General features: G+C 37.7%; 1 protein-coding gene across 5 annotated transcripts in view; it reads left to right on the top strand.

Moving 5' to 3' along the window:
* LOC115208818 (serine/threonine-protein phosphatase 4 regulatory subunit 1) overlaps positions 1-21,605 on the top strand; it is a 64,969-nt gene that overhangs the window by 27,641 nt on the left and 15,723 nt on the right. For all 5 annotated transcript variants that reach the window (XM_029777108.2, XM_036503836.1, XM_029777107.2 and 2 more), the window contains 8 exons: positions 203-361; positions 2,366-2,490; positions 5,424-6,310; positions 13,828-13,925; positions 15,702-15,887; positions 18,858-19,019; positions 20,037-20,137; positions 21,475-21,595. In XM_029777108.2, the coding sequence (XP_029632968.1) occupies positions 203-361; positions 2,366-2,490; positions 5,424-6,310; positions 13,828-13,925; positions 15,702-15,887; positions 18,858-19,019; positions 20,037-20,137; positions 21,475-21,595 (1,839 nt within the window). The remainder of the gene's footprint in view (positions 1-202; positions 362-2,365; positions 2,491-5,423; positions 6,311-13,827; positions 13,926-15,701; positions 15,888-18,857; positions 19,020-20,036; positions 20,138-21,474; positions 21,596-21,605) is intronic.

Below are 21,605 nucleotides of genomic sequence, written 5' to 3'. Positions count from 1 at the left end.
TTTATCTATCATTCTGCTAGTGTTAGGAACATATATTGTGACTAAGGTTTGGTGGAAGATTTTAATTCAAAACTTATGAAAACAAGACATTTGTACTACAGAGCCAGAGCCGGGTTGGTATCGAAAGGGTTAAACAGCATAGAAAAAGGAAAACTCAACAAATTCCAATTAACCATGGAAATATTTTTGCTTTACTTTGCAGCTAGAAAAGTTTGGTTCACTGTGTGAAGACAGTGTCTGGGGTGTAAGAAAAGGCTGTGCTGAGTCTTTTATGCCATTAGCATCTATATGTTCGGTAGATGTAAGAAGAAATGTCCTTACCTCATTATTTGTCAGCTTACTCTGTGATCAATCTCGCTGGGTAAGAAAGCTTTTTTAATACCTTTTTTTTAAAATCCTCTTTTCAGCTTGAATTTTCATATGTAAAGTATTTGGCTTAAGACAAAGCATTGCTGCAGCAAGATTATATTAGTCTAAAATGTTAGAGCTAGCACCGTGTGATAACTAGCCTTTTGTATTAGAGTGCCTGAATGCGCAACCTACTGGAAAAGGTTAAAAGAGGGACTGGAGGCAAACGCAAAAGTAGTGATAACCAAAGATACACTTATAGTACGTAGAATAGAAAAACAAAAAAAAAGACAGCTGAATATCTAAAGTGTGGATAGACAAGTCAGTGGTAATGTTGAATTTTGGGAGATCTGGAGCTTTGACACAATGTCTTGACATTAAAAGCTGAAATGGATAGTGGCATGTAAAAAACACCATTTCCGGGCGTGGCCATTGCCAGTACCGCCAGACTGGCACTTTAAAAGCACCCACTACAGTCCTCAGTCAAAATCGTCCAACCCATGCTAGCATGGAAAGCGGACGTTGAATGATGATGATTAATAATTCTAAATGAGAAAAAGCATTTCTGAAAGTCATGATGGATGCACTTTATTTTTCCATGTCTGCTAATGATAGATTTTAAAATAAAAGGTTTGGAAGGTGCTGGTCAACTTTGGGCTTCGGCTGGATATCCAAAATTTAGTTTGTGAGTCAGTGCCCAAGAAGCAAGACATAAAGACTGACAAAGTGTATTTCTCTGATTGCACCTTTGTAGATAGCTTCCAGTAGAGCATCAATCTTGTAGACATGATGCATGCATCTAGATTGGTGATGCAGACCCTAAAGCACAGGTGTATCATTGGGTGGCAAAGTTCTTGGTGAATGATGCTAAGACACCTTTAGCCTGTTCAATGGTTGTGGACATGTGCCTTGTCTGCAGATTATTGTAAATAATTATGCCTAGGTTACATTCACCAGCAGGCATATTAAGGTCGGTGTTTTGGGCTGTTTTCTGAAAATACGTTGTGGTGCACTTGCTGACTGGCAACCTAAGCTGGCTGTAAACAAGTCAGATTGTAGAAGACAACCACAGTCTATATACAAAGTGCAGTGAATAAACTATTATGCTAAAACGAAAATAAGACCGACATCTCTTTTTAACAGAATATTTACCAAAATTACATAATGTCTTAAAATCCTAAAGAGTAAATTTATTTAATAGAGTCGCCATTGGCTTCAACCACAGCCTCCAAATGGCTTTGGAATCTCCTGCAGCTATTATGGACGCTCTCCTTTAAGTTGGTGAATGCTGCCATAGTCCTTGCCTTCAGTTCACCTTTGGTGCTACGAGGAGTTTTGTTGGTGTCTCGCTCAACTGTGCCCCACACATAATAATCAAGGGGGTTGGCATTTGGGGAGTTAGGGGTGATGTGGTCGCAGAAATTGCTAGACAAACGTGACTGGGTTCTTCTGCTTGTGTAGCATGGGGCAGAGTCCTGTTGCCAGACATGGTCTTCCAGTCACTACCCTCCTGATCCAGAGCAGCAATACCTCCCCCAGGCACTTAATGTAGGTCTCCTTGTTGAGCCATGTGAGAAAATAAATGGAGGCATAACATCACCATCATTAGTGATCACTCTGAACACCATGATGTTGACTGGATGTTTGATTTTTATCACTTCCCTCAGATTGACACCCAAACACTCTGAAATGTTCATGTTGGAGCTTCCGGTGCAAATTTCTAGCAGTGAATTGTGTCATGATGCTGCTTTTCTCACAGACGGTTTCCAACTGACCCTAGTATGCTGTGTAGTCAACAAAATCAAAAAGAAACAATACGCATGCGTGAAATTGATAATATAAAATGGTGATAATTTACGCATCACATCCTCTGTGTGTGTGTGTGTGTGTAAGCATGTTAAATGTTGGCCAAAGCATATATGTTCAGGTTAGGGCTAAGTATTTGCTGTCTTGTTGAGCTCTTACAATTATATAAGTTAACAGATGTATAAATTCTGGGACCAACTTTTTGTTTTAGGTTCGGATGTCAGCTTTTCAAGAATTGGGTCCATTTATATATACATTTTCCTCTCCCAATAATGACTCTGGTGTGTATATTAGTGAAGATGGTATGTTACATGTGTCTGAAGATGTTGCTGAGAGGTGAGCGCATTTTCACTTTTATCCCCTTTTCTCTATGATGTTGTTGTTATACTGCAGTATTTTACATGACACAAAATACTTAAAGCTTATTCTTACTATATTTGTGTTGTGATATGTTGTTTTCTTTTGAATTAATTTCTAATACTTTGGTACATCTTTTGATGTTTGGAATATAAATGAACATGAAATTTCAGCATGAAGTTTTTAGATCACTTTAACCCTTTCGTTATTATGTCTAAGTAAAACACGTCGCTTATGAATTTTTATTAAATTCTAAAATAATGATAGACAAGTAAAGGTTGTTAATCAATTCTATTGCATAACTTTTGTCTCAAAGTGACTTTAATTACAGGTAAATATACATAATCAAGCCATCTTTTTTCTTGGCTTGTTTATTGTCTGTGTAATGAAGAGATGAGGGATTATTTGCATTTGACTGATACTTGTCCTCCTTGTTTGTTAACACGATTCGGCTGATGTACCCTCCAGCCTTCATCAGGGGGGTATATGTTGTAGTGGTTAAGAGCGTGGGCTACTAACCCCAAGATTCGGAGTTCGATTCCAGGCAGTGACCTGAATAATAATATCAAATAATACCTTAAGAATGAGAACCCAGGTTTGAAATTTCCCCAAGACACCTGATGAAGGCTAGAGAGTATATCAGCTGAAACGTGTTAACAAACAAGATGACAAATATCCGTCAAATGTAAATAATGTTAAGTCCCAGTCATATACTGGTGGTGATGTAACCATCTCTCCCCATCCTCTTCCAAAACTTCGGGCCTTGTGCCTTTAGTAGAAAGGATTATTATATAGGGAGTGAGAAGTTATTTGATGATGGAAATCATATTTTCTGATTCTGAGATATTTCTTCTGTGTCTCAGTTCTTTGATAGAACTGAACTACAGAATTGAAAAATGCAACAAAGGAATAAGATTTTCCTATGTTGACAGGAAAACTTCCTAAATCAACTTATTTGTAGACATGATTTGATGTGTTAGTGATTCTCTGGTAAAATTGAAGATGTCTATCTTTATAAAATCAAGTTAGCAGTCTGTTTTTTTTTTTAATATGCATGATTTGGGTTCAGGCCCACTTTGTGGCACCTTGGGTGAATGCCTTCTATTATAGCCCCAGGCTAATGGAAGTATTGTGAGGGGATTTGGTTGACAGAACCTGAATGAAGCCCATTGTGTCATCGTCATTTGAGCTGTACCAGGCTCCAATTGTCTGTCTTGGTGGGGTTCTTACAAATGGATGCCCTTCCTAATGCCAACCACTTTAGTGCAGTCAGTGCTTTTTATATGGCACTAGCAGCAGTGCTTCTTCACGTGGCACCAGCATGGGCACATGGCTTCTGGTAGCAATTATAAGTGTTGGAAGCCAGTGAATGTAAGAAATATTTGTAGCAACTGCTACCGACCAATGGAGAATTTTTGCAGTCAGTGCCAACCTTGATGCCTTCATCTTGCCATTGTTGGTGCTCATTTTGCAATGTGTGTGTATTCCTGTTTCAATAGTCTTGAGAATTTCTAATTAGGACTTATTAATTTAATTTTCTCTTTGTTACCACACTTGAAGTATACTGTCTCATGAAGAATTTAGTAAAATACCTTTGTGGTCAAGCTGAAATTTAGCCCTATGACAACAAGTTTTTTTATCAGGCAACTTGGTTGCACTGACGGTAATCATCTCAGACAAGATCAGTAATTAGTGCCTGACAACTGTTCAGTGTATATTTACTTCAACCGCTTTAAAGCATGCACTGATTAGGTGCATGTATGTAAACTGTCATCACTGCAAAGACTGTAAATTCAACAAGACTGGCATGGATGGATTTGACTGTAAATTCTGTGAAGGGCCAGAAGAATTTGCTGAATGTGTGTGATAGGAAGTTATTGTGGAAATGGTGGTGGAGCCACCAAAACTGCTGCTTTTATACTATTATGGTAATGAAGTCTTGAACTGAGTTGGAAATAATTACATGAAAAATGTAACAAACCTATCAGATTCTTTAAAATTTGCATGGTGGCCTCTATTATCGATTCCGTGAGTGACAGTGGATATTTTATATCAACGGCTACAAAACTGCAGCAAATAGGGCTGTGTATATTCAAGTCATCTGATTCAAAGCAAGTACACAGTTCATGCAAATTTATGTCAACCAATGTTATGGGGTTAATGGAAGATATTTAATTGCAATCGTTTTAACTCCTTAGCATTCAGATTAATATAATGCTTATTTAATCATTGTTTTCAATTAATTATGCATTGTGTTTTAGCTTTGAGATTTTAATGATGCATTTGTTCAGTATTAGAATGACATTGTAGGGTAGTTGTGAGAGGTTGGATCTGGCTTGTTTGAACATTAAAAAAAAGTGAAATAATCAGGCCAGATATGGCTGGTTTAAATGCCAAAGGGTTAATTCAGGTAGTTTATCTCCCAGAACTGGCGCTAGTCTTGGGCAGGCTGGTATCAAGGTTGCCAACAGTAGCGTTGTTCTCATCATCGTTATCGTGTAACGTCTACTTCCGTGTTGGCATGAGTGGGTTGGTTTGACAGCAGCTGGCCAGGCAGAAGCCTGCACCAGACTTCTTTGACTGGCAGAATTTTTACAGCTGGATGCCCTTCTAAACACCAACCACTCAGAAGAGTGGACTTGGTGATTTTTATGTGGCACAGGTGAGGTCAGTTTTGGCAAGGTCTTTACAGTTGGATATCTTTCCAAACATCAACCACTTTACAATGTGGACTGGGTGCTTTTTTTAAGTGGCACCTGCCCTGACCTCACTGGACAAAAGCATCTTTTGAGTCGGGAGGGGACATTGGAAGAGGTGATCTTGTGTCAGAATGAACTTTCATCAGAATGTTGTGCTACAATTTATTAAGCATTTGTTTTTAGAGCTTTAATTTGACTAAATATTTGTTTCAGGAACCTTACTGATGCTGAAAAAGAAGCTAAAATTTGTTGTGATAGAGCGAATGAAACAAAACAGCCGTCGCCTTCTGTGGAAGTGGATGATGAACCAAAAGTAGAAACTGACAACAGTTCTTCTCAGACTTCAGAATATTCCCAGTCCTGTGATAAAGCATCTGTTGAAATCTGTGATAAACCTTCAAGTCCTGCTAATATTGTAGATATGCAGATAGATGCTGCAGAGCCAGCAGCTGAGGCGTCCGAGTTAACTGAAATACGGCTTTATACTGAAGAGATTTCTATCGAGGAGAAGAAGGCCAAGTCAATCCAGTCCACAATAGCTGCATTAAAGAGTGATGCCACTTGTACGAGTGAAGGAGATCAGAGTGAGTTGAGTGCAGAACCTACAAGCAGTGAAGAACAACAGCAACAACCAGAATCTAGTTCGGAAATGAATATTCCTCCTCCTCCTCCTACTCAGACATCTGATCCAACGTCTTCCGAAGTCTTCAATGCGTTTCAGTATTGGAGGACTCCATTGCCAGATATAGCAAACGTAGACTTAGATTTGGCTGCTAGTAACAATAGTAAAGATGATAGTAATTCTGCAGATAACTTGTATGCTTCGAAACTAACACATCAAGACCAAGATAGCAATTCAACTTGGTGGTCTGGGGACCTGCTAAGCAGTTTAGCTAATATGGATCTTAGTAAATTTTGGCAAGTTCCTTCAGACCTCCAATGGGTGAACTCTGCTGCTGAGGTTGAACGTAGTGCTGCTCGAATTATTCACACGGCCAGTATCAGCACAGTGTACAATCCATCCGAAACTGTTTCCAACATTGGTAGCACCCATTTGTTTGGTCATCACGTGAACGAGTCTGCAAAAGCCATGGGGGATTGTAAGTATATTTCTTTTTCACTTTAGCAATGTATTTGCTTGTTTTCTAAAACCTTGTCTCCTTGTGGTGTCAGTCCTCCAGACACCGTTCTGACGTTTGCTGTAAAGATTTTGTTGCCCCATTCCATATTGCCACTCACCGCCCGATTTCTCTTTCACAACCTTCACATATCACAGCAACCAAGCGCACCATTGACTAATGGTTAGTGTGTCGCTTATACAGTTGTAAGGTTATAGTTTCAATTCCCAGGCCAGCAGTATATTTCACATTGCTCCAGTCCACTTAGCTGCAAAGAGGTACCCCTACAATTTGACTGGTATCTGGTCCTTTGAGACAGCGACCTGTTCACTGACAAAATTCCATGCTGCACAGAATTTTGTCAGTGAACAGGCCGCGGTCTCAAAGTGACGAGCTAGCAGAAACGTTAGTACGCTGGGCAAAATGCGTAGCCGTATTAATCCATCTGTCTGTCCTTGTTTGTCTCCTCTGTGTTTAGCCCCTAGTAAAGAAATTGGTATCTGGTCCTTGGTAGTGTTGTGAGGTTGGCTACTCACATGTCACAGAAACTGGGCAACCAGGCCCCCCTGCGTCATAGGATTCGAGAGGGTAATGTCTAGGGTTTCTTGATGGTACTATGCAGAAAGGTACCGTTTCATGAAATGATGGTTGGAATGACACATTGTCTCTGCTACATTTCTGCTATATATGCATGTTTCACCTCAAGTGTGGGTCATGCTCCCCCTCTTACTTTGCTGCATGTATTCATGTCTCTACTATACACTATAATCCATGGGGTGGGGAGGTTGCACCTATTTTTCCATATTATATCATAAGTGATTACCTAAAGGTTATATGGGTACTAGTAGTGAACAGTGGTTCCGGTGCGCTCACTCAACTTGCGCGTATGTTTGTATTTCAAGGCTGAATACATAAAGAAAATTAAATATTTTTCGAACAGAGTAAATAAAACGCAAAGTAAATAATTTTTTAAACTAATTAAATAAATTATTTTTATAAACAAAGATTAGGGTTAAAAAGTTGTTGTAGGATTGACTACTTACGACTAGCTAGCGCGGATGCGTGAGTGCATGCACTGGGACCACTGTTCGCTAGTAGTACTGGTTATCTGGTTATGAAACATTAGGTGCAGACATGGCTGTGCGGATAAGTTTGCATTCCAGTTGTATGATTTTGGGTTCAGTTCCAGTGTGTGGCACCTTGGAGAAGTGTCCTAGTATTGCATCTCTAATCAGACAAACCCTTTAACTGAAAGAAGTGTATCTCTGTCTCCTTGTCTTGACAGTTGTAAATGATTGGCCCTGTCAACAAGCAGTGTCATTTACTTGTAATATTCTATGAAGACATGTCTGGCCATTGTGCTATATTACCGTAGCTGGAAACACGAGGGTTGACAGTAGGGTATTCAACAGTGGAAAATCTGCTTCAGTCAACTCTGTCCAACCCATGGCAACCTGGAAAAGCAGGTATAAAATACTGGTGTTGATACAAGCAAGACTTTCCAGTTGAAAAAAAATTCTGAGATTTATTTAGAAATTGAGTTCACACTCTTTAGGGAATGTTTATATAAATTGAGTTGAAATCCTTAAATATTTAAATCTACTTGTTTTCTGCCACTTTTGGCTGCAACAGCCATTTTTTTTGGTTTGTTTCTGTATTTCAGGTGAGGTTTTATCATTAGACACTTGTATGGGATAATTTGAATTAACCAATTCGTTAATTCATTCCTCTTAAAGTACACTGCCATTGTTCCAATTAGTTGTGGAACTATTGAACAATGTAGTTAAATAGTTTTGTCATTTTTGATGGAAGGTTTATGTTTGGATAACTTTAAACCACCCATATTCTACCAAAATATTCTGTTTAAATCATCCACCTGGCAAGATGTGGTCCTTGACACCTACCCTGCTTTGTCTTGGTAAAAATAAACGATCATCATCATCGTTTGACTGCCTTCCATGCTGGCATGAGTGGGACGATATTTAACGAGAGCTGGCCAGGCAGAAGCCTGCACCAGACTTTGTAACTGTTTTGGCAGGACTTTTATGGCTGGATGCCCTTCGTAACACCAACCACTCAGCAGGGTGGACTTAGTGCTTTCTACTTGGCACATGCAAGGTCAGTTTTGGCACGGTTTTTAGAGCTGGATGCCCTTCCAAATGCCAACCACTTTACAATGTGGACTGGAAATGTCAAATCTATGAGATAATGCATGATCAGTTTAAAACAAATGTGAATAAATAAGGATTACATCTGACAGTAATCTGAATGTTATAAGGGTTAAACGGGAAGTTTTTCTTGTTCCAGGGGTAGTGGTTACAGCTGGGTTAAGTGGTCTATTTGTAATCAATGGTAGCAAAAGATTTTTATCATCAACATTTCACTAAATTTGGTGAGATCTTTCTGTTAACATTTTGAGCATAAATTCCAATAGTATTTCAAATCTTAAAACAAAAGCGAAGCTTTTGTTTTAAGATATGCTTAGGATAGTTATCATTTGGTCGGGCTTGCTTGGACACTTTTAACCCTTGCACATTGTCCATCTCAGTCTTGGATTAATTGAGAGAGGACTTCAGGGAGACATTCAGTGTCTCTGGTGAGTTTATCTACATGGTGTTCTAACAACCTGCTCAAGTATGGTCGTGCTTTGGGTTTCATAGCAGTGGGCCATTTGCCCTTGTTTAGTGCCCCGACAAAGTCCCGCAAAGTGCAATCACCTTTCCCTTATAGCGGGCAGGGTGGGGGGGGGAGGTTTGCATGCAACTGTTTCTTGTGCTCTTAACATTCGGTTGTAAGTTCCATTTAGCTTGGGTTTTAGTTGCTTCATATAAAAGGACTAACTGTTGTTGCACAGAAAAAAATTCCTCTAAAGATTGTCTGATAGAAGTGATTCCCAGACAACATCCTGTCTATTTAGATCCGATCTTGTTTAGGATAAGGTTCTAATTTGTGATGCCACAAATCTATTGTGATTTGACTATTGTCATTACTTTGAACGAGAAACTAATTCTCTTAGGATTCTCTAATCACTGGATCTAGTTAACAGTCTTTATACAAAGTGATGTCTTGTTTTGAAATTATGGGTAATATATACACACACACTTCAAGAATACAACCGCACGTGGGCTGTTGGTGATTTTTTCCATGTTTTTCATTCTTCCTCTTTGGACTTTACTGTTTCTGACAAAGAGCCATGCTCAAAATGTTAACATCTCTCTCTTCACCAATCGTCTAAATATATTTCTTGTGCATGTCTCCACGTTGGTTTTTTTTTCTTTCTTTGAATTACGTGTATAAGCACCCACTACACTCTCGGAGTTGTTGGCGTTAGGAAGAGCATCCAGCTGTAGAAACTCTGCCAGGTCAGATTGAGAGCCTGATGCAGCCTCTGGCTCACCAGTCCTCCGTCAAACCATCCAACCCATGGCAGCATAGAAACCAGACGTTAAACGATGATAGTGATATAAAAAAATAAAAATATATAAATGCGCCCTTTTAAAACCTATCCAGGCTCATGGGCCCGGTTTTCCAGTTTCTATGACGTATGTGCTCCCCAGCTGGACAGGACGCCAGTCTATCAGAGCGTTACTCATTTTTGCCAGCTGAGTGGACTGGAGCAACGTGAAATGAAGTGTTCTGCCCAAGAACACAATGGTCTAGGAATCAAAACCACAATCTTATGGTCATGATGCTAATGCCCTAACCATTAAGCCACCTGCCTCCACATATCTGTTATATAAAATCCGTTCTGTCTGTCTGTGTGTGTGTGTGTCTTCTAGGATCTCGGGCATCCTCCATTCGATTGCGCTCAAATTTGATATGTAGATACCGACGGTATCAGGGTGTGTATAAATCTTGAAAAAGTTACAAAGATCGATTCCAGGTGAGAATGTGATTGATAAAGCCGTGGGAATGTGCATTTGTACGCGCAAGTACATCAGCTGTTGCGATCGATATCTTTATTTCTTCTTTTGCTGGTGTCTCAAATTTAGGTCTAATCAGTGTTTCTCAAAGGGGAGGCCTATGGGACGGTTGGACAAGTTTTGAGTAAATTTGGTTTAAATGTTTGACAACTCAGCACCGTCCGTTGGACTGGGGGCGTTTTGCTCGTATGTATGTATGTATATATATATATATATATATATATATAGCAAGCTTTAATTGGAGGCCTTAGAAAATGTTTTGACAAGCTTGTGAGCGTGATGGTTGGATGGAAATATGCAGCAGTCTATAGGAGCTTCTCTGTACGTTGTATTTTCAGAGCCATGAAACTTTTATTGGTTTCAGTTAAAACCGTAACACGCACACAAGCTCTATGCTAGCTTATCCAAACATATTTTCTAAGGCCTCCAATTAATGGTAGCTTGAATTGAAACCCTGTGTATATTATATATTTATCTTTCACTGGATGGAGTCCTTTTTCTATTGAGCCCATCAATCGTTGTTTCGATGAATTTTGGAAATAAAATATTTGAGGTATAGAAGGACAGATATAGGTATGTTACTGTTGATACATGAATACTTGAGATGAAATAGAAGGCAGTTAGCGAATAAGATAGAGAGGGAGAGAGAGGAAGAGAGCAATAGTGGAGATGTTTTGTGACCTGCTCTTGATGGATGCGGGGGATGGTGAGAATAAGTGGGTGAGCAGGATAGAGGTGATTGTTGAGCAAAATATAGGAATGGCTCGAAGATTTTTTGTCTTGCCAGTTGGTCAGTCGTCAGTGCCTGTACCATCTATAATCCACCTGCTCCACTCTGTAAAGAGGTTGGCATTAGGAAGGACTTCCAGGCATAGAATCCATGCAAAAACAATGCAACCTGGTGCAATTCCAGGCTTTGCCAGCTCTTGTCAAGCCATCCAACCCATGCCAGCATGGAAGACAGATGTTAAATGATGAATGGATCTAATGAAATAGCTAATTAAACCCTTTAGCATTCAGATTATGTTGTCAAAGTGGAATGCTCATTTATTCACATTGTTTTCAATTAATTCTGCATTATCTTCTACCCTCGAGGTTTCAATAACAGCAAAGTTTAATTTGGGTGTGAGAAGCTAGATCTGGGTAATTTTAACATAAAACTGGCAGTATAGCCCAGCGTTGCTTGGCCTTGTTTTCTTTTTGACCCTTTAGAATTGGAATGCTTGAAAAGTAAAGATTTTGCATCATGTAGCTTGTTATTCTCTTTAAGTGAGCATATTTCTGGTTCAAATACACCGAAAAATGGCAACACAGCAGTCAAAAAATCGTAAAAAAATAAGAGATTTTCATAGAAAAAAAAGCACCTTTTTGATGTAAATAATTTTTGGTGTTAACATGGTCCGATTTTAATTTTTTTTTCTACGGAAGGAAGAGCAATCCTTCTTCTATCATACTCTCAATTTTGGTTAATTTGTGCTGCAAGGTCTCGAAGGAGATAGTGTTAGTTGAAGGCTACCAAACCTGCCATACACAGACAACTTCAGTTTTATATATATATAGGCAAGTAGAATATTTAGGATGGCTACGGCTGGCTTAAATGCTAAAGGGTTAAGCTGGTGTTTGGCACAAACTAACATGGAATTGTACTGGAATGTTTGCTGATCACTTTAAAACAACCAGGGGCAGTCCAGGGTGGGACGTTAACCCTTTTGTTACTAACCCGGCTGAAAAATTTTTTGGTTTATAATACTAACCCGGCCGCGAGAACCTATTGTTATTTAAATGTGAATTTGAACCCAAATCTTGTAGGTACGTTCGTTAAAACGTGCGATTTCACTTTGTAAATAGTTGGCTTATAGTATCCGACATTGCTTGATGTGATATCTCAGTGAATTTTGGGAGATTTTTTTCCACATTTTTTCTGGCATCGATTTTTCTTCAACTTTGAAAATGGATAGGAGTTTCATGTTATCAAGCATTGATTCCGAATTTAAAGCTTTTCCAATGGAAAATAGGGAGATAACGAGAAAAAGAATGCATGAGGTCTTAAAGCATGTGGTGTACAAAATAATGAATAGGATTTTTTTTATCCAAAAATGAAAGTGATTCTGAAGAAACAAATCGGTGATGGCGACAGCGAAGACGATTTTTACATAGGAATGAAGTAAAAAACTTGAAAAATGTTTTTATTAGCAATTTTTCTGAGGAGATAAAGTCTATCTATAGTCTTTCTTAGGAAGTGAAACCATTAAACTTTTATTTTTTTAAGTATGCTAGTTTGAAGCGATCACTTCGAAAACAAATTTACGCAGATTGTAAACAAACACAAAATGGGGGTTCAAAATTTGGAAAGTTTGTGAAGCAAATACTGGGTACTGTTGTGGATTTAGTTTTTATACAGGGAAACTAATGTTAGTCAGCATGGCTTAGGGTATGATGTGGTCTGGAAGTTATTGTTTGAAGCGATCAATGCGGAAACAAACTTACGCAGAATGTAAACAAACACAAAATGGAGGTTCAAATTTCGGAAAATTTGTGAAGCAAATACTGGGTACTGCGTGGATTTAGTTTTTATACAGGGAAAATAATGTTAGTCAGCATCGCCTAGGGAACAATGTGGTCTGGAATTTATCACTTCCATGCCATAACCAGGGCCATATATTATTTTTTGACCGATTTCTTTAGTTCGGTTAAACTTGCGGTGGATTCCAGTATATCAGCTTATTCCACCTTTATGGTACACCTGTTGTGCATTAAATACAACTGATAATCTAGTGATGTGCACAATTCTTCTTTTTCAAAATTTTATTGCATACCCGACTGAATATTAGCTGATGATTCATTTTCTATGGTGATGTTTAAACAAAATTATAATATTTTTACTTTTTGCTGGATTTACCTGTAATTAAAGTCACTTTGAGACAAAAGTTATGCAATAGAATTAAGAACCCTTTCTTTAATTATGTTCCAAATATCACTTTAATATGTTGATAAGTAAAAAAAAGTTAGTTATTTAATGAAACAAGCCTAAATTCATAATTATTTTAGAATTTAATTGAAACTCATGAGGGGTGTATTTTGGTCAGAAATATAGTAACGAAAGGGTTAAGGAAAGTTTAGTTATCTACATTAAAATCTTCTGTAAAAAATGTCCTGTTAATTTATGTTCTGAATACCTGCTTAATAACGATAGTACTAATTATTTTTTCGTTATTTTCAAAATTAATTGCAACAGAAGTAGTGTATATCAAATAGATATGGTAACAAGGAGTGAAAGCTGGAAACCAGTGGATGTGTGTGTTGTCCCCCTTTGTATTTCGCCCCTTGTGGGTAATAAATTGGAAACCAGTGGATGTGTGAACTGGATGAAATGCTTGGGGGGAGAATTTTGTTCCTTTTATTCCATGCTAACACCACTTATATGGAATGTATTGATGAAGCATTGTTCTTGGGGCCTTGTCATTGAGACGCCTACATGCTCAGCCCGCAGCCCCACTTGCTAGCTTTTCTCTAAATGTTCCTTTAGATTTTATTAAGATAATGTTTTATATTTGTGGTTGGTTTGTCTGTTTGTAGGTTACAGCAGTGACACAAATTTACATCAAAGTTATGAAGGTAACTCGGCTAATGCTGACTACCCTTGTGCAAGAATAACAAAACTTTCAGCTCAGCAGGTAATGCTTCTTTAATTAATTTATCATTTTCCATTTAAGTGACAAAAATACCATTACAAGTCTGCCACGAGTGTCTTATAAATTTCATGTTAAACATGTTTTGCCATTCAGTATTTAAAATCTGTTAAAATTTTTATATTTAGCTTCTTAGATAAAATATTCATGTATATCCTATTTGTTTTGACCTTGTAAAGTTGATGCAATTAACAAATTTATATTTTGGAATATTTTCAGTTTAACATTTTTGTTATATCTTGTGTGGTGTGGTCAATAACAACACACACTGGTTAAATATTACTTCTTGTTAGTCAGTTGGCTAAATAATCTAACTGATCGATTGCATGTTTAATGGTTGGTTAAACAACCAGTTATTTTTTGGTCAAAGTCCTTTCATCACTATTCACAAAGTTTTCAGTGGTTTGCTTTCTCTCCTAAATGTCTGCTCCAAGTGGTGGTAGTGGAAGACATGCAAGGAAAGTTGAATATGTTTGATTTTCCACACCTGTCATGGATTTCTATAGCAATCTTTGGAAATTATTGCAAACAAATTGTAAGAAACCTAGGGCAAATTGATATGTTAGCACTGACCCCCACCCCCACACACATTGCAAGCACCAACAATAGCCAATGGTATGCTGAGATTTTGTAGCATTGAAATTCTTTTCCTCCCATTCAGCTTTGCCTTCTGTTGACCAAAATCCTGGGTTCTATGGATGCTTTTCTTCCAAAGTTAATCACATAGAATATGATAGAATCATAACCTGAAAATCTTCCACTTATTCTAAATATTTTTCCAAAGTCCCTATATATATATATAATATATATATATATATATATATCTATATATATATATATATATATATATATATATATATATATATATATATATATATATATATATATATATGGTGTGCATACACTCTACTGCTCATCGTTTGACTTCCACTGTCAAAAAATTGGGAGACCGGTGTTGGTTGGCACCAGGAAGGGCACTCAAGTCTAGAAACCTGGCCAAAACCAGACAATGGGAATCTGCTGCCACTCTCTGGCTCCCCAGTTCTTGTTGAACCTCCTTCAGTCCATGCCTGCATGGAAAATGGATGTTGAATAATGTTTGTTACCATTCTTCAAAACTAAACAGAAGTGCTAAGTAATGGTTTGTTCAGGATGGCAGAGGATATTAAGGGCTGAGAGCTTTGTGTGTTAGCACTTATCAAACTTGAGTCACTCTGCTGCTACTAAATACTAAAAACACACACACACACACACAAATGCTTACCTGTGTGAGTATTTCTTTTGTCTTTCACCCAACTAGAGATGTGTTTGTTTCAAAATATGTGTGTGTAATATATTCTGCTACCCAACGTCTCTAGTTGGGTGAAAGACAAAGGAAATGAAGAACATTGAAGTAAGTTGCTGTTAATGTACTTTGGGTACACATATTTCCTGCTACAGTTGATGGTAGGGACACACACATGACCATCATCGTTTAATGTTTGTTTTCCATGCTAGCATTGGCTGGATGGTCTGGCAGGAGCTGCCACGAGGTTGCATAGGAAGGACATCCAACCATAGAAACCAAAACAGACTAATGCCAACCACTTTACAAGGGATAAATATAGGCTTCTTGGTGTAAAGTAGATACGTAAAAACTTACAGTTGATTTTTATTATTTAAAAAATTTTTTTTTTCTTTTAAAATCTAATCCTTAGCCTAGCTCTTCTTCCATGATCATTAAAAGTTTGATAAACCCATGTTTCTGAATTGATTCTGCAGGAAATAGTGCCTCCCAGTTTGTTACAGAGATTTCTTACAATGGTTGACCCTGCCTTATCACAGACTGTGGACTCTGAAATCACACGTCATTGTGCCTACAGTTTTCCTGCTGTTGCCTACACTCTTGGCCGACATAACTGGCACTGCCTTAAGTCCCTCTTTGAAACCTTGGCTGCTGATATGCAAGTGAGTATCTGACCACTTTCACCCTTTTCTCACCGCATTGTTATTGAAACGAAAACTTTTTGTTACTTTTGAAAATCTTTAATCTTTTGCTCGTTTCAGTCATTAGACTGTGGCCATGCTGAGGCGTCACCTTCAGGAATTTTTAGGTGAATGAATCACTTCCAGTAATTTTAATTTTTACACCTGGTGCCTCTTTGGCCAAACTACTAAATTACGAAGACATAAGCACACCAACGCCAATTATCAGGCAATGGGGGACACAGACATGCATGTACATGTGTCACAGGTTCCTTACAGTTTCCATAACACATAGTCATGCCTGTTCATGAAGACTTTATTAAAATAACCATGAAATTATGAAGCAGGTGTTTGGAACAAACTGGCATGGAATTTTCATTATTTCTAAAATGAGGAGTTAGTATCAAAAAGTGATAAATCAGGGATTTTTAGCACTTTCACATTTTTTTTCCAGATTCTAAATATTAAGGATGTACAGTGTACAGTTGAAATGTTAACTGTTTTCCTTGGCATCCAGTGTATAAACTATGTTCAAGAGAGAAGCTGTATGTGTTATAATAGTTTTCTCATCATCAAACATCCGTTTTCCATGCTGGTATGCCTCTACCAATGTCTACGAGTATCAGGTGCCTCTTGTGTGGCACCAGCCCAGGTTCCCTTTTGTGTGGCATCAGCATTGGTGCTTTTTACATTCATAGTGATGCTGTTAATGTATTAAATGTTTCTTATTTCCTAAGCATGCATTGAACATCTGAATTGTCTCCTGTGAAACAATTTGCAATGTTTTGTCACGGCCTTTCTTGTATCGATTTCCTGTTAAAATTTTAGTAAATTTTGATATATTACAATTGTTGTTCTGACATAATCACAGATTGGTAGCAACAAGTATTTGTTGTTTACAAAGAGGAATTTCATTCATACCATTATTAGATGGGACTACGTGTGATGGAAAGTGTTCCTGAAGATCATGCCATAATACAAAATTCATTTTACCATTGGTTTTCATGTTCTAAAGTAAATTTTTCCAAAAAAAATCAAAGAAAAAAACTAGTAACACAACCACTTTTATGCATGAAAATAAGAATTTCTAAAGACAGGAATGGCTGCGTGGTAAGAAGCTTGTTTCCAACCACATGGTTCTGGGTTCAGTCTCACTGCATGGTACCTTGAGTAAGTGTCTTCTACTATAGTCACAAATCAACCATGGCCTTGTGAATAGATTTGACAGATGGAAACTGAAAGAAGCCCATCATGTATGTTTGTTCCCCACTGCCATTTAACAACCGGTATTGGTGAGTTCATATCCCTGTAACCCAACAGATTGGCAAAGGAGACCTATAGAATAAGAACTAGGCTTGAAACAATTACTGGGGTCAGTTCATTCAAGTAAGCTTCTCGATGGTGCCCCAGCATGACCACAGTATAATGACTGAAACAAGTGCAGAATAAAAGCTACCCATTGTCACCTGTGTACATAAAACACATTTGAAGAGCGATACTTTCGGGAATTAACAAGAATTGTAATATAGTGGCATATGAAAAGCTCCTTGTGAGTGCTTGGCCTCACGGAGGCTACAACAAATGGCTGATACCTTGGTATTATGTCCTGCTTGAGAAGACCCATCATGGCAGATACTGGTGTCGCACAACTCACACCAATGCTGGTGGCACATAAAAGTGCCTGTTACTCTCTTGGAGTGGTTGGCGTTTGAAAGGGCATCCAGCCGAAGAAGAGTATGCTAAAGCAGACTGGAGTCTGGTGCAGACATCCAGCTTGCCCGTCCTGGTCAAACCGTCCAACCCATGCTAGTATGGACAATGGACGTTAAATGATGATGATCTTAGCACAAAACCTGTTGACTCCTGCGATAAGGAACACTATCTTCTATCTTATACATCCACTTAAGTGAAGAACTTTGCCAAAATTGTTTGCTGTTAATGGCACATTGTCCTAATTTTGCCCGTTTTCCATGCTGTCATGGGTTGTCCATTTTGACTGGAACTGGTAAGCTGGAGAGCTGCACCAGGTTCCAGTTTGTTTCGGCTTGGTTTCTATGGTTGGATGCTGCCCTTCCTAACACCAGTCGCTGCACAGAGTGACTTTGTGTCAATGGTGTGCATGTCTTTAACGTGTCAAAAATTTGTAAAGATTTGGAAGGCCTTTCATGGATTTGTGTGTCATCCTTCGGTGTAAGAACCATGTACTTTGTAAACTTCTTGTACTTTTTGCTATCTTCATAATTAGGATTATCAGCAAAAACCTACCCCTGTGTGTGGCTATCATTTACTAAACTGTGAAAGAACATGTTATATGTGGTTTTGTAGTGACACAAATTGTTGGGGGTGTTCAGGTAAGATTGTTAGTCAGCCTGAGACCTAGCTAAGATGAGTTAGTGGTTAGCCGTGGAAATAATTGCTCGATCTGTTCCATTCACAAACATGAATCCTATTAACAAGATGCCTTCATTTTAATTAACTTTGGAAGAATTTAGAATGATTTTTGTCCTCATTAAGAATATTTTAGAATATAATTTTGGTGGAAGATTTTGAGAATTTTAAAACTAGAAATTTGTATCCTAATACGAAGAGGCAGTCTGATTGGAGTTAATCAAAAGAGTTCATGGAGAGATAACTTTTGTAGTTCTATATATTCGATTTCTGTCTGGACTTAAGGAAATCACTGGTAAATGTATGTTAGAAATATGTCATAGCTGATGCCACTGGCATGCATGTAAAAAACAAAACCAAAAAAAAAAAAAAAAATCTTGGAGTAGTTGGTGTTAGGCAGGGCATCCAGTTGTAGAAATTTTGCCAAATCAGAATGGAACTTAGAGCAGCTCCCCCTACCATTTTACAGCCAAACCGTCCCACCCATGCCAGCATGAAGAGCAAACGCTAAACGATTTAGCATTTGTTGCTTAGTTTTTTAACAATATTTAATTTCGTTTCCAGTGGAAGGTTCGTCGAACTCTGGCATTCTCCATCCATAAACTTGCTGTGATTTTAGGAGAAGATATTACCCATAAAGACCTGGTTCCTGTCTTTGATGGTTTCCTCAAGGATCTAGATGAAGTTCGGATAGGAGTTTTAAAGCATCTGATGGAATTTCTTAAGGTGAGTCCTAGTATAAACTTCGTTGACAACCTCTTTAAACTGACCCAAGAAAAAGATCTTACTCTCTCTTGAAATGCTTTACTTTCTGTAACCCTTGCAGTCAATTTTAACTATTTTCATACCATTATTTCTGTTGAAATAAATTGCCTGTCTTTCAGATAACTATGAGAAAATAGGTGTGGCTGTACTGTTAAGAAGATTGCTTCCCAACCATGTGGTTTTGGATTCAGTCTTGGCCCATTGTGCTGTGCACAATGGGCCAACCAAGCCCCATTAGTGGATTTGGTCAATGGAAACTAAAAGAATCTCTTTGTGTGTGTGTGTGTGTGTCTGTATTTTTATCTAGGCATAGGTCTACAAACCTCTTGTTTAGGAGGTCCCTGTTCTTTTCTTGACACTTGTGATGTTGACTGTCCCTCTCTAAAGCCACTTTGACTTTGTGCCAGATGCCTGTCTTCTATATTCTGAATGTGGTGGTTCAGGAGGATTCTTGCACGAGAAATTCCTTGATGGTTGTCAGAGAATTGCCTGTTTCCCTCTCTTGTCAGACTGGTTTGTTACAGTCAGACATAATGTGTCCCCTCTTCATGCATGTAATGTCTTTGGTTATTGTCAACGACAGATGTGAACAAATAAGTTTAGACATCCTGCGATGGTTGTAAAGAAACGTCACCGTCATCTAAGTGGTGTTCTTTGTTTCCTGCCCTTTAAGAAAAGAAGATCTGGCTACAAGGGCAAAAAATACTATTTGGCTGGGAAATAGGGGTAACTGTTGGCAACAAGAACGGCGTCGTTTAGTTGAGGAAGTTCTGCCTCAACAAGATTCTCTATCACCAATACAGTCTTCAAAAGTGGATGCTAAAAACAATTAGAATGAATGAGGAATTTTTTAAACAAATTTTACTCTTAGTCAGGATTTTGGAATTTTAATGGAAGCTTTCTTTTCCTTTCTAAATATTTCTTTTTCTTTCTTTATTTTGTCTCTATTAATCTTCAATTATTTTTTTTATTTTTCAGTTATTAAAGCCATCTGTGAGAAATGCATATTTACCAAAATTTGATAATTTTCTTACAACTGATAATCATAGAAATTGGCGTTTCCGTTTAGAATTAGCAGAGTATGTATTTGAATTTAGAGTATTTTCTTGTTTTTCGTTAATTCTTTAGCATTCTGATTCCTCTGTCAAGCATAATATCTATTTATTCACATTGTTTTGAATTAGTCATACATTAGCTTTGAGATTTTGATGTGATTGTTTTTAGAATGATATTGTTGGGTAAATGTGAAGGGCCAAATGTGGCCTAATTGAAGTTAAAACAGGATTATATTGGCTTGTTTAACCCTTTCGTTACTAACCTGGCTGAAAAAATTTTTGGTTCATACCAACCTGGCCGAGAGAACCTATTATTTAAATGTAAATTTGAACCCAAATCTCATTGGTACATTCGTTAAAACACGTAATTTCACTTTGTAAATAGTTGGGTTATAGTATCCGACATTGCTTGACGTGATATCTCAACTCAGTGAATTTTGGGGAGACTTTTTTTGGCACTGATTTTCCATCGAAGTGGATCAAATATGGAGATGAATGGTGATATAAGTAGGATAAGAACTGAATCCATAACAGGTTTGTGTTAATGGTGGGGAAGGAGGGATAATTTGGTGACCTGTACGCAAGTGTTCACTGTGTGTGCGTGCAAGCATGGTTGCATGTCAAAGAATCTGGCTCTGCAATCATGCTTAGTTAGGGAAAATGGTGACCAACATCTTTGGAATGGTTGTTGTTGACAAGCAGAAAGGAGCCAGGTGTGTGTATGTATGTATGTATGTATATACATATATATATCAAACTAAGGTTACAGAACAAACAAATGCAAGGTCATCCACATAACATTTCATATCTCGAACATTTAATCATAGAATATACATTTATGATATCACGGAAGATGAAACATAACTCATCTGTACAAGCATATAAGAAAGTGCGAGAAAAATGTGTGAATACAGTTCATCACGGTTAATGTTAATACTTTAGCGATTTAGAAATATATATTTTTTTAAAAAAACATTACAACACCTAGAAAATAAATACGTAAAAATATAGTATAAAGTAATATATAGGTATATAAAAATATGTATATATAGGAAGCATATAAATAAGTAATATATAATGTAAAAATAAAAGTTCATCGTTTAGAAAATCTTTTAAAAATTACATTTCAAATAAGGGAAACCTATAGTTAAAAACCAGTGTCCAAGCAAAAAAGAAGAAACCATATCTACATTCCTTGTCCTATTTACTTGTCCAAGGTGCCACGCAGTAGGAGTTAACCTGGAAGTCTGTGGTCGGGAAATGAACTTGTGAACCATACAACTATATTTATGCTCGTGTGTTAAATCTGTTGTGCTCTGATCATCTGCTAATACGGACCATTTTATTTGTTTCCATTTCAGACAATGTGAACTTTTGTCTAGTCTATTTCAAGCTGAAGAAAATAGTACGTTTTTACTACCAATTGCTCTTACTTTATTAAGTGACAAAGTTGCTGAAGTCCGGTTAGCTGCTTGTGCTCTGGTGAGTTCCC

Source organism: Octopus sinensis, linkage group LG1 (genome assembly GCF_006345805.1).
Source record: "Octopus sinensis linkage group LG1, ASM634580v1, whole genome shotgun sequence".
Lineage (NCBI taxonomy): Eukaryota > Metazoa > Mollusca > Cephalopoda > Octopoda > Octopodidae > Octopus > Octopus sinensis.
The sequence above is the reverse complement of the archived record's forward strand: the minus strand, read 5'-3'. Positions and strand labels throughout refer to the sequence as shown.